General features: G+C 40.0%; 1 protein-coding gene across 1 annotated transcript; it reads right to left on the minus strand.

The window, feature by feature from the left end:
- LOC148641931 (uncharacterized) lies at nucleotides 1-5825 on the minus strand. The gene is made up of 5 exons (XM_088617176.1): nucleotides 5663-5825; nucleotides 4907-4998; nucleotides 2125-2977; nucleotides 1237-1417; nucleotides 1-524 (listed from the first exon to the last, which is right to left on the minus strand). Exons 2-5 carry the CDS (start codon nucleotides 4908-4910, stop codon nucleotides 315-317), a joined length of 1248 nt encoding a protein of 415 aa, XP_088473302.1. The 5' UTR covers nucleotides 4911-4998; nucleotides 5663-5825; the 3' UTR covers nucleotides 1-314.
- Nucleotides 5826-12777: the final 6952 nt, after the last annotated feature.

Consider the following 12777-nt stretch of genomic DNA (forward strand, 5'->3'; position numbering starts at 1 on the left):
TAACCAGCCAAATATTTTATTGATGCTGCTGAAATACAATATATATCAGAGTCAGATTAAGCATCCAAAAGAAAGAATTCGATACATGTCATACTTCAAAATTGTGAAAATTCAGCATTTCATTAAAAGTAAGAGGTAAAGAATAGGATTTCTACCACAAGATACTCAAAAAAATACTTTTGAATATATATTTCAGATAAATGGTATGCTGCAAAAGACCAGAGTATGAAAAGCCCAAAGCATTAATTGCATCATTTTTAGCAATTACCCATAATGTATTCTGAAAAATACTCTTCTACAGGTCTCGGCCTGAGCTACTTTGAGAGGTCAAGGATTTCTTCCTTTATTCCCACTCTGGACACTGAAGCTCCAATCCATCTTCCAGTAATAGTGGTTTCATATCCAAAGACTGTGATCACCTTTGCTGTATAAGGAACATCCAGGGTTCCCTTCTGAACAACAGCCTTGAATCTCACTGCCTTCCCAGGGGGCACTGTGGCGGTCAAGGTAGATGATTCTACAACCTTCAGAGACAAAACAGCAAAGCATACTGCCATTCTGGAAATGGAATTACCAAGACATTGGGGAATAACAATTTTAACATGTTATCAGCAGCAGTGATCTATGTAGAGTCCATTGTGGAGAAGGAAGAACGTTCAAGATTTGTTGGTGGATTAGTATGGTGAAGATAAGTGATGGATACTATCAGGTGAATCAACTGAATATTTAACTCAGCTGTTTACATGGGCTGTCGGAGGACTAAGCTTTATATTTAATATAGACTTGGAAAAGGCAGGGGATACAGGTATAAGGCACACTTAAGAGAGGTTAACACCATGTGATGGTATTCTACCAGCTGTAGATGAGATGCTATTCATGGTCATTTACACAAATACATCATGTATAGAATATAATGTATAGAAGATACTATCATGGGAAAAGAGTACAGAGAGTAAACAGAGGAAAAAGGAGTAGAAGTACCCTGACACACAAATGACTGGGAGTTGCAGAGAGGGGAACATGATGGGTAAATGCACTGAGAGCTGAGAACTGGAGGTACTTTTTACAAAACAAAAATGACATTTGTTAGGACCAAAGCTAATATCAAAGGTTCAGGCACAGGGCTGAAACATTTTTGTCTATCCCCAATCTGTCTCTGCTTCATATCTGAATTCATTATATACAGACCTTTATATACAGACCTCTCAGTAATCCAGGTTTTCTATCTTAACTTACCTGTTTCCTTTCCGTCTCTGTAAAGCTCCAGGTATGACTTGTACTGACATCCAGGGTGACTGTAGTTTCATTCTCCGCGATCATTGGGATTCCAGCCTTGAAGGTTGTCGATGCCCCAACTGCCACAGTAAATCCATGCTCATGGGAAAAGGAGCTTTCCAGAGTAAGAGTCTCAGAAAACCTAGCCAGTTGAAAATACAATAGTTTCCTTTGGTAAATAAAATATCCACCCATCTCAGGGGAGCCAGAGCCTATCCCAACACACAATATGCCCTGGATGGGATTCCAGTCCATCACTGGGCACACTCAGACACAATCAGACTCCACTCACAAGCTACACACAGGTCTGGAATTAAACCCAGGGCACTGACACTCATTCTAACCACTGCACCACCATGCCAACGTGTTTCCTTTGTCATTCTTTCAGATCAAGATGTACAATATTACTAGTAAAAGACATTAAACATTATATCAAAGAAAAAATCTAGGAACTATGCTTGAATTCTTAAGAACAGAGCTGGAGCCTTACCAACTCTGGATATATAGGAATTTGGGAGGAAGAGAATGAAAATTTAACAGCTAGGCTTGTGAGGGAATTTCATTCCAATTTAGACATTCAAAGAAGATAGTGGTCTGAAGAGACCTTGAAATACAGATTTTCTCTCTTAATGCTGGCTTACCAGGAAGATGGGTTCAGGCAAGATGGTAGATGTGACCTCAGAGAGCTATAGAGGAATGCCCTACTTCCTCAGTCACCTGACCAGCTGCTAGAAATCAATTGGTCAAAGAGGATACAAAACTAGGAAACTAAAGCTTCCAAGAGGTGAGTGCACCCTGTGTAGGAAAGTCAGTTTGCACCACAAAAAGCACCAAATGTGATCAACTTACTGGAAAGTGGCAGTGTAGGGAACAGTGCCTGCAGTGTTGTCACAGTCATGTTGCCCAACGGTCAGAGGGACATTGGAAACAATCTGTGCAATGTTGACTTCAAAATCCAAGCTTAAGATTTTTTTAATGGTTTTATCTTGCGTGAAGGCCAGTATCCGGTAGCAATTGTAGCCAATGCCAAGTTTCTGGGCTCTTCCAATCCAGTTATCAGCGGCAAACTCTGGCGGTGGGGCAGAGTAGATCTTCCCTTCATCCTTGGAGACACACCACAGATTGCCATCAGGAGAGAAGGCCATGAAATGGGTAAGTTCTGCCCAGCCTCCAGATCCAACAGTCTCAACTTTGTCATACCAATTATAGTCCGGCCGACTTGGAGGTTTTCCTTTAACCAGCTTCCCTTCTGATGTCACAGCATACAGGATACCCTTGGGATCAAAGAACAGAGAAGGGAAAAGCCATCCTCCAGTTCCTATCTTCGTAGCAGCCCTGTACCTCCAGGACACGTACTCATTCTCAGGAGGGGGACCCTTGTAGAATTCCCCACTTTTTGTCACAGCATAGAGGCTGCCATCTGGATGGAAGAAGAGGGAGTGAAACTGATCCCATTCTCCTTTGCCAACACACTTTGCTTTAGTGGTCAGCCAGTCTTCATCCGGATTCACTGGAGGAGAACCTGTATAGATGTCTGCATTACGGACTGCGAACATTATCCCGGTCGGACTGAACAGAATGTGGGAGAAACCTTTTAGATTTCCAACATGTTTTGCATGGTCATAATAACTTTCATTGTAGTCAACTGGGGGTAATCCCATCTGGGCAGATCCTGAGCTCTCCACACCAAACAGCAACACACCTATGAATATATAAATATATCAAATATTGAAAAATATGATTTCATCTGATTGCTGCCTTTGCAAAAAGGTTTCAGACTACTATTCATCACACCTAATAAAATGCTCACACACAACAGATCAGTACATCAACAGATAAAACTGGTGATCTTGGACTGTAATCTGGGTACACATGCAGTAAAGAACTCTCAGGAGAGCAAACTCGGTCAGATAGCATGTTTTTAAAAAAAAAACGATGGTCTATCTCTGGATCACAAATGCTTCATAATAAATTCTCAAGATTCTGTATGCCCTCTCCATACCCCAATTCCAGTGTGCCAAAGAAACCCCAGAGGCACTGCTTTTCTCTTAAATGCAGTAGATCCTCCTGCTCTATTCCCTCTAGCTATAGAGATGCTGCTGTGATGAGAGTGACCTTGCAGCTCAAACCGTTTAGATTCTAGACCTTCAAAAAATATGAAGTTCAATTATAAATCTTCATTAAACATCATCCCTTCCTAGATCAGGAATACAGTTACAGGTTTTCAGTACTAACCAGGGTTTGACCAACAAATTCAACTCAATACAATTTGATACAATTCTAAAAGTAGGTCTGTAACTGAAGCTTTGGATTTTGGATTTTGTCTGGTTTTTGCTTGATTGTGCCAAGCTCTAGAGAGAACAAGGATTACAAGGCGACCAACCCACACAACTGGCACACAACTGGCAGTTACGTAGGCAGTGAAACCAGAATGAGCAGAATGAGGAGTCAGGGTCAGAAGTGTGGTGATGCTGATAGTAGAAGACCTAAAGAGGCAATCGGCTCAAAGCAAAAATTCAGTATGATTAAGCACTACAAGAACAATGAGTGACACTGTCTGTGCTACCAGTGTGAGCTTAGTGAAAATTTTAACGTTGCACAAAGTGCTTAATAAGTATGGTCATCCCCGTTACTGCAACCATTCACTCAAGATTCAGCTTATGAGTATTAGAATTTTGTTTTCCTTCTAAACTAAAAGGTTCCAAAGGTTTGTGATACAGTATTTATGTACAAAAGTGTTGAAACTGGTTCAGACAAACATCTATACTTATGTCACGCCCTCATCCCACCACATTTCCAAATGGAAGCGCACTCGTACTAATTACACACCAGCCCTGAGCACTTCTGCCAAACGACACCGCTCCTGCCAATTAGCCAACCACGACACTCCATCAATCAGCGCACCTTCCTCCTCTCACAACACTTAAACCCTCCAGAACCCTCTGCTCTTGGCCTGCTATTGGTTGCCCTTTGGAGTGCCTACCTTGCCTTCATCTTCTAAACCACTACATGGGTACAGAGCAACATACAGATTCTGCTAGCAGACTCCATCACAGGAAACTTGTGTCTGATTGAAGGGATTATAATTGAATCTTCAAAGCAGCAATGAACCATCCTCATCCTGGAGGGCTGGTGTGTCTGTGAGGTTGCACTACAACTTGGCTCTTAAAGAGCTAAAGCAGCTGGTTACTTGTTTAACTAGATCAATTTAACTGCTTTAAATAGACCTTAACCTGCAGACCTACCGATCCTCCAGGACCAGGATCAGACACCCCTGCTTTAGAGTGTTACTGCAATACTGAGTCCAGTTTCAAGACTCTGCTGAGCAGCTTACATCTGATTCCTGACACTGAATCAGTCTAGGAGCTGATAATACCTCAGGTAGCCAAACAGCAGATCTGCAAAACAGCATTGTTTTTCAGCACACTCACTCATATTGTCTAGTGCTGAAGCTTTAGCCTGATCACACATGGTTGAGAATACATAGACCTTGAATACCTGCAGACACACCAACCTTCCAGGAACAGGATTAAAGTGTGACTGCGACACCAAGTCGAGTTTCATGATCAATTGAGTTGTTGACAGCTGAGTCTCCACCCGTGAGCTCACTGTCAGTTCTCAATATACTCACTCATATTGCCTGATGCTGAAGTCCTGTGAGGGTGATGGGACACGGTTTGTGTTTTAAGATGTTTCTTGCTGAAGATGAGGTAAAGTGCGTTTCTGCAAAAACAGAATTCAAGAACCAAAATACGTAGTTATTTTAAGACTTCTTATTCCCTTGCATGAACTTATAAATCTTCCCATCTTATAAGAACATGTTACTTTAACAATACTATATGAAAAAGTCCATGAACAATGTTTGTGTTATACAAAAAATATTCAACAACCAAAATAATTGTATTTCTTATCTGCAGGAACATACTTCCTATAAAACCCCACAACTTATAATAATGAATGTTACATCTATGATTAACAGATGTATATATACAGTATGTATACAAGTGCATTCTAGGCTTTAATTTAAGACATCACACACCAGATGGGTTTTGTCAATATCAACTGTTATGGTAAACAGACCAATCGCTGGAGTAACTAGATGATATGAGGCTTTATTTGCAGGGGAAAATGACTAAAAGCTAAATTTAAGGGAATATAGACAAATGTCTATATTCCTGGTGTCCTGTCCAGGGTGTATCCTGCCTTTTCTTTTCATTACGATATCTTCCAGATCAAAACTAAAAGATTTCATCACCAATGTTCCATAAAACAAATGTTTTCCATCATATTTTCCCTTAACAAACAGATTGCCCACACTGACAGGAAAACCAGAGAGACAAAGCATGGTTTGCAACAAAGAGATTCACAACATCTTCTTATTACCAACCTGATCGGGTCCCCCGCACCTGAAGAAGGCTCAAGAGCAGAAAAGGTGTGTTTCTCCGTTTGCTTTGTCAGGATGGGATTAAATTTAATTGGTGTTATTGAACAGAACTTTGGGTGGAGGTCAGATTCTAATCTTCTTCCCTGTTGTGAAGGCTCACTGGCTGAAAAAGCACGGCACTCACCTTTTATACAGTAGGTCCCCTCCCTCCTCCCCAACATCAGCAGTTTCTCAGAATTGGCTCCGCTCATTCATCTGAAGTGAGGGAGATTGCAACAGCGCTAATTTTCAAGCAGCAGTTATCTCCTCAGCCTGGCTAGATAAAGCTCAACTACGAAGCTATCTGGTTATTTTTTATCCAGCTTGTTCATTATTGTTAGGACTGGACTGATCAGCTGAACCTTTATTTGTCACTATTCCAGTTATCCTCTAAGGCAACACAGCTGGGTAATTAAAGCTGTCTGTCATTGTGCCTCTGCTAAGCATTGCATGAGTTTGACTAACCTTTTCTCTTAAAGCACCACTAATATAAAGTTTTTTTAATGTCTTTTCATGGTTTGATGTAAATATACCTACTACTGTATATACATCTGAATTACCTGTATATATGCAAATATATTTTTGTTGAATTTTCAGAGCCACCAATGTGAAATTTCACCTGCTGCTGAAGTTCTGTTTAGCCTTGTCTTGTTTCCCTTAATTATAATGCTTATTACATTGAGCAATAATACATTATCTATCAAAAATGCTCATTTTGAAATATAAAAGGGACAACCTCAGAATTCTCAAGAAGAATATCCTGTCAAATTATTAACCATTTTATACAATGGGCAGTGCAAGGCATACATTAAACTTTTTTTACCAAATCATTTTTAAAATATTTTTCTTTTCTCTTTGAGAAGCTCATCCTATTGTACTATTATACAATAATAACAGCTGAATTTAAGTAGAAATGAAGTTTAAGAATACCTGTTTAATTTTAAGTTGCCAAGGACATCATGTATTAACAAATGATCAACTCTATGATAATCTTAAATGATGATGAAATCAGTGTTCATATTGTACATGGTTAGTTGCAGAGGATTTTTAAAACAACAATTATTATTAAGTAGTAGTATTTAATACAGAATGTTTAAGGGTACATAATCTCAAGAGACTGCATAATAAAACACTCAAAAGATACACATAGCCGTAATTTTGAAACGGCATATTAAACAATCAAAAGCTAAAGTATAAAAGCATGATTTGGGAGATCATTCGGTAGTGCAAGCAGCAGAAAGAATTGTCTCTTCCAGTGTTTGCCAGTGTTTGGAGACTTACAGTATAGTGGGAACTGGTTGAAGACCAGAATAAGACAAAACCACTCAAGACCATAACATGTAAGCAGCTGAATTTTGAATTTCATTCTGAAATCTACAGGGAGTTTTCAATTTAAGAGCATGCTTTGATACACCATAAGCCATGTCATGAGAACACAAGACTTTTTCCATCAGACTGGGGAGATGGATCACTAATATGTGTCATGTTGACATGGAAAAAAAAAGTCTGTGAACATGAGCTTGGAATGAGAAACTAGGTTAAAAATATGAGATAAGATGTTTCACTTGATTACTTGGACTGATTCAACAATCAACAGTAGGTTGACACACAGGCAGAGTTCTCAAAGAAGGAGAGAAAATCAACATATAATCTCTTCAGTCTTGTCAGAGATCAGAAACAAAAAAAGATTTGTTGCATCCATTTTTGAATATTATCTAAGAAGTGTGACCATGATTTTTGCTTCATTAATGTCAGTATACATAGTAATGAAAGCTGATGCCTATGAAGAATCTGACCTAATGGCAACATAAACTGTAGGTATGAAAAAGATTTGGACCCAAAAGAGAGCCTTGCAGGTTGCAGATGTGACCAACTTTGTGGAGCATTAAGCATAATTAAGTTTTGTACTTGAGCAGTGTCATTTCTATATTGTTCAGGACAGGGTGCAAGGTCATCAGAGCTGATCTGTTTCCTAATACCCGTGATGTTGCGAATCTGAGATAGTTCCTGTTTCATCTTGCAAGTTTCATATGGAAAACAAAAGGTTAAAAGGTTAAAAGAGCAAAAGAGAAAAGGCTGTGGTTAGTGTTGAAACACTGAATTGCTTCAGAAATTGATATCCACAGTTCAAGCAGTTTAGAATGAACTCAGAATGAGCGCCAACACACATATGAAATGCTATGATAACAGATTAACATTAATGACAATGATACCATCTGAACATTAACCCCTTCTGGTGATCCCAAAATAGATCAGATCATTAAATCAATTTCTCATCTCTCCAACTGCTGGAACTTTTACTGTAAAATTAATTAGTCTCAATTTCATACTATTTCGGCATATCTGTATTTTTAAAATGCGATTCACATCCATCTCCCTTCTTCTTTTTTTATGGCAAATATGCCAATGTGTACTGTAATTGGGATGTACAGTAAGAGGGAGAGATCAGCACTTCAACAAGCAAAGTACTTACAGTATGTGAATATTTAATACTTTTTTCTGTTAAGGAACAATTAAGGCTTATCCCACGCTGAAAAGAGAAGAAAAGAAACACAATATTTTGGCTGTGGAGCCTTCTTCAGGTGTGAGCCTTGAGCCTTGACTCCTACTTGAACTATTTTATCCTGTCAGACTTGCTCACTCGAGAACCAAGTCTCAAGAGTTTCAAGATCAATTGCTGCATCGTTGAGTTATACAATATCACTCATTGTCAATAACTTGAGAGGTGTCCTGCACAGGGATAAAAGTCCATATAAATGGTGTAGATCTGTTTTTGTTTGCTACCAGGGAAGAGTGACAATTATAATCCACGTTCCGCAGACGTTGTGTGACCTTCAAAGAGCTGCCACCTTGCTAAGAACTTGGAGGAACAGGGAGTAACACTAGAACCTTATTCCTGGTGCAAAGTGTCAAAGCTAGGCTTCCCTATTATAAAGACAAGCCTGTTGTTTTTGTTGAATCTCAAGGTGATTGTCCTGAGAAATGCATGCAATTGTGCTCAGTCACTTCTTTAGGTACAGTCTGTCCAGTCTGGTGGTTTGAGGATGGTTAAACAAGATAGATAGATAATACTTTATTAATCCCGTAGGGAAATTGATGTGTTACAGCAGTCCAGCCCAAGACAAGCAAAACAGACATCAGAATAGTTATAAAACAAAAGACAACAAAATAAATAAAAATAAATAAATACATAGGTGTGTGCAAAATGTGCTGATCCAGAGGGCTGTGACAATCAATATACAACAGAGGTCCTGCATCACCTGGGGCATACTGTATTTGAAATGCCCTGATCTGTGATTTCATCAGGAATCCCTTCTCAAGTGAAAACTTTGAAGATCTGTTCTACAATCTGCTCAGTAGACATCATTGTATGAGGGATTTCTTTAAAGTCCAAGAGGCATAGTCTACTGTACAATTATCAACACAAACCAGTGTACTGTGGTGGTGTTTTCAAGTGGACCAATCAGACTCATTGTAATACACTGAAATGGCATCTCAATTAAAAGTAAATATGAGTGGTGTTGGAAACATGGCCCTCCAGTCGGATTGCTGGTATGTGGGACAGATGGCATACCATCTCTCCAGCTCTATCTTTATCTAGGCCAGCAAAACATGCCCATAATTCCATCCAGTTTTTCTCCCTTTCCACCCCAGCCCTCAAAATGGAGGTAAAGGTCAATGACCTCCTGGAATGGATGTACTCTTTAATATTTTGAATTATCCTGGAAAGCATAAACAGCACAGACTTGGTTAGGGTCTTGAAAAAAAGAGAACACCCTGGAGATCCATTCTGAACCTTCATACAGTACTTTGAGTATGTCTTACTCAGTACACACACTTGAGATAAATATCAAAAACAAAAACAGGAAACAATAGCAAACACATTTTATCGTCCTTCTTCAAAAGGCAATATCTCAAGTTGTGGAACACCTAGGATGACATTTTCTCTTTCCAGGTCTTCTCTAATGTGTCTTCTGACCTGCATAAAAAGTGAAAGTGATTCAACAAACAATAAAAAATTGGCAGGGATTTTTATGATGGTTGGTCCTGGAATTATTTTTCCTCCTTCCTGGAGAGGTGCAATAAATAGCAGAAATCAATGCAACGCCTAATTTTTTCAGCGTGTTTTCCTGTTGTATTGACTTCTGGCTGTGGACATATTATGTTGTTGGAGAAAAAAAATGTTTTTGCACATTTGTTAACACTTCTGGTGTGTATGCATGACAGATTGACTAAATGGAAAAGACAGACAATGCAAGGACAGCTAAGAACTCTCTCTTTGCTAAAGCCCTCCCTAAAATGTCTCTAAATGGCTAGAAATCGATGAATGACAGCTGTTTCTTCCGATTACAGTACATCAGCTTTTTTGGTAGCCCGGTCAGTTTGAAATCTTATGGGGGCCATCGGCAGCCATTTCTTTTTTGTTTACTATATGTTCCACATGGATTTACACGGAAAAGTTTTGTTCTACAAAAGTAAATTTTTCAAAGGTAAGGATCTCATGTCTTTTGGTGAATTGCTTTTGTGATTGCATTTTGCTGGAGAATCTATTATTACTGATTGACTTCGGACCTCTAAATTGAAATGCTAGATATACTTTCAGAAATGATTTGCTTTATGCTTTTGTATCTGGATACGCAACACTGCTAAAAACATTAGGTTGTCATGTTTGTTGTGATGTATGGTTTTTAGTGTTGGGTTTTGATTTTGCTGGTCAAAATATTTATAAAACCTCCGTTGTTCAGTGTTGTGTTATGAAATAGTTTCTCTGTTGTAAAAAAAAAAAATGATTGTGTTAAGAAGAAAATGGAAATCACTTACATTTGTGATATATTGAGAAATGATTTTAAAACGTGTTTTTAATGATGGAAAGTGTAGCTTTAGAAGTGAATTGACATTTGTCGTCGGAGAGGCCTACAATGGAGTCGATAGGGTTACAGTAAGTGCCAAGTCAGCAGTTAGTCATCATGAGGGGGCTGCAGAGAAAATTAGCCATCAGGGACTTCTGGGAAGTATAAACTGTTTCACCAACATTGAGTCACCAATTCCACACTCCACCCTGTACAGTAGGTCATTTATCATGTGAAATACCAAATATCTCTGATCCCCGAAAGTTCAATTATCTGTCTGGACAATGGAAGGCCTACATCATCTGCCTCTGGGACTACCAGTTATTTCACAGCCTTTCCCCACTGAGGCAACGCTGTCTGCCCTGCACAGAGGTTTTCTCCATCTCAACCAGTCTCTCCGTAGTATCACTAGAAAGGACAAGGTAGGTACCACGTTCACTGTATGTATACTTTTTCCCGCCAATGAGGAACTTCACCATCTGTGTGGAGCACCACTTCACGTTACTGTGAATGCACTGTATTGGAATCCTATTGCCATTACCTCTATGCCTCTTAGAAACTAGGCTCTTGCAGACTCAGCCAGAACAAGGTGTGTTCCTGCAGCTCCCTCAATGTCCATCTGTGGACATTCATCAATTTTATGCCTGGGGACCCCAAAACATCCATACACCACTTACACCTTTCCAGGGACCCACTCACAGTAAATGGGTAAAACAAGGCGTTTCAGAGGCCTGACATCCTAATCACCCAGAAGTCCTCCACAGACTTCTATTAAGTATGAAAGTCTTAATTAATACCTACAAAGGTCAAATAAGAGATAAGTTGTCTTCTTAATAAATGCAATATAACCTGTAGTTAAGTGGCTCTGTGGCTAAGGATCTGCACCTTTTGGCTGGAAAGTTACCGGTTCGTATCCCACAGCTGGCAGAGAAATCCTACTCCGTTGGGCCCCTGAGAAAGGCCCTTAACCCCAACTGCTCCAGGGGCACCATATAAATGGCTGACCCTGCGCTCTGACCCCAAGCTTCTCTCTCCCTGTCTGTGTGTCACATGGAGAGCAAGCTGGGGTATGTGAAAAGACAAATTCCTAATGCAAGAAATTGTATATGGCCAATAAAGTGATCTTATCTTATCATTTACCCACAACTTTGCAATTGTTTTAGTTTTCATACAGAGTGATCAGGTAGGTTAAAACCACAAATATCATCAGACCTCAGATCGAGTGACTTTGCCCAAGGGCCTGGCATGTGCTTAAACATGAAATACAGAGACGAGAGAGAAGATCAGGCAATAGGCAAATTTCTCTGAAACTGAAAAGATTGCTTCTTCTATGTGATGATGCCCCAGACAGGGTCTGCGTGGGTTCTGTTTTTCTCCTGAGCTGTCAAGCTTGGGACTCCTCCTAGTCCTTTCTCTGCAGCTCCTCTGGGGCAGAGTCATTAAAAATAATGTTCCTGCAATAGCACCCAAGGCTGCCAGGTGTCACATTATGTAAAGTCTATATTTTTACAAACATGAGGTTAAGAAAATACAGAAAGGAGGGCATGTAAACCTCCAGCTGGTCTTCCACGAGACTTCAGGCTCATCCAGGTTGGACAAGCTGGGCTCTTGGGCCTGAAGGGTGTCTCTATGCTTTCGGATTTTAAAACTCAACTAAGATATACAGATCAACTCAGACACAGATCTATATCCCCAGGTGAGGGGAAGAGAAAGCCCTACACCTCTGTGTGACAAGAGGTGTGAGTGACACAAAGCACAGGAACTAATCCTGGTGAGATGCAGGAAGAGCCAGGCTCAGAGTTATCCCTCTGTGCCCAGACCTTCCCAGTATCACAAACATCTACTACAAGCACAGCATTGGAAAACCAACAAAGTAACACCACAATTCTGAGTAGAAAAAAGCTCAGAACTGTATAGAAGCCAACTTGTCTACAGGGGTCTGCCTTTCTTACTAACCCATAACTCAACCAAATGTTTCACTTAGGAAACTGTACTGTCCTTCTTGTGTGTTTTCTACCACAATTTGGACTCTACCATCACTGCTTGGGATGGCAGCAGTGATGAGCACCACAGGCCATTCATTATCACCGTTTTTAAGGTTGGAGCTGAGCACGGAGCCAATTGCAATGGAGGAGGAAGATGCTCACATTTCCAGTGACTCCTGAACTTGGTGGCCAGGCTCCACACGTGCCTCCACTGGCTCTGATAGAGGTCTTTGTCTGTGAAATT

The sequence above is a fragment of the Lepisosteus platostomus genome, chromosome 23 (genome assembly GCF_059453375.1).
Source record: "Lepisosteus platostomus isolate fLepPlt1 chromosome 23, fLepPlt1.hap1, whole genome shotgun sequence".
NCBI classification, from domain to species: Eukaryota; Metazoa; Chordata; class Actinopteri; order Semionotiformes; family Lepisosteidae; genus Lepisosteus; species Lepisosteus platostomus.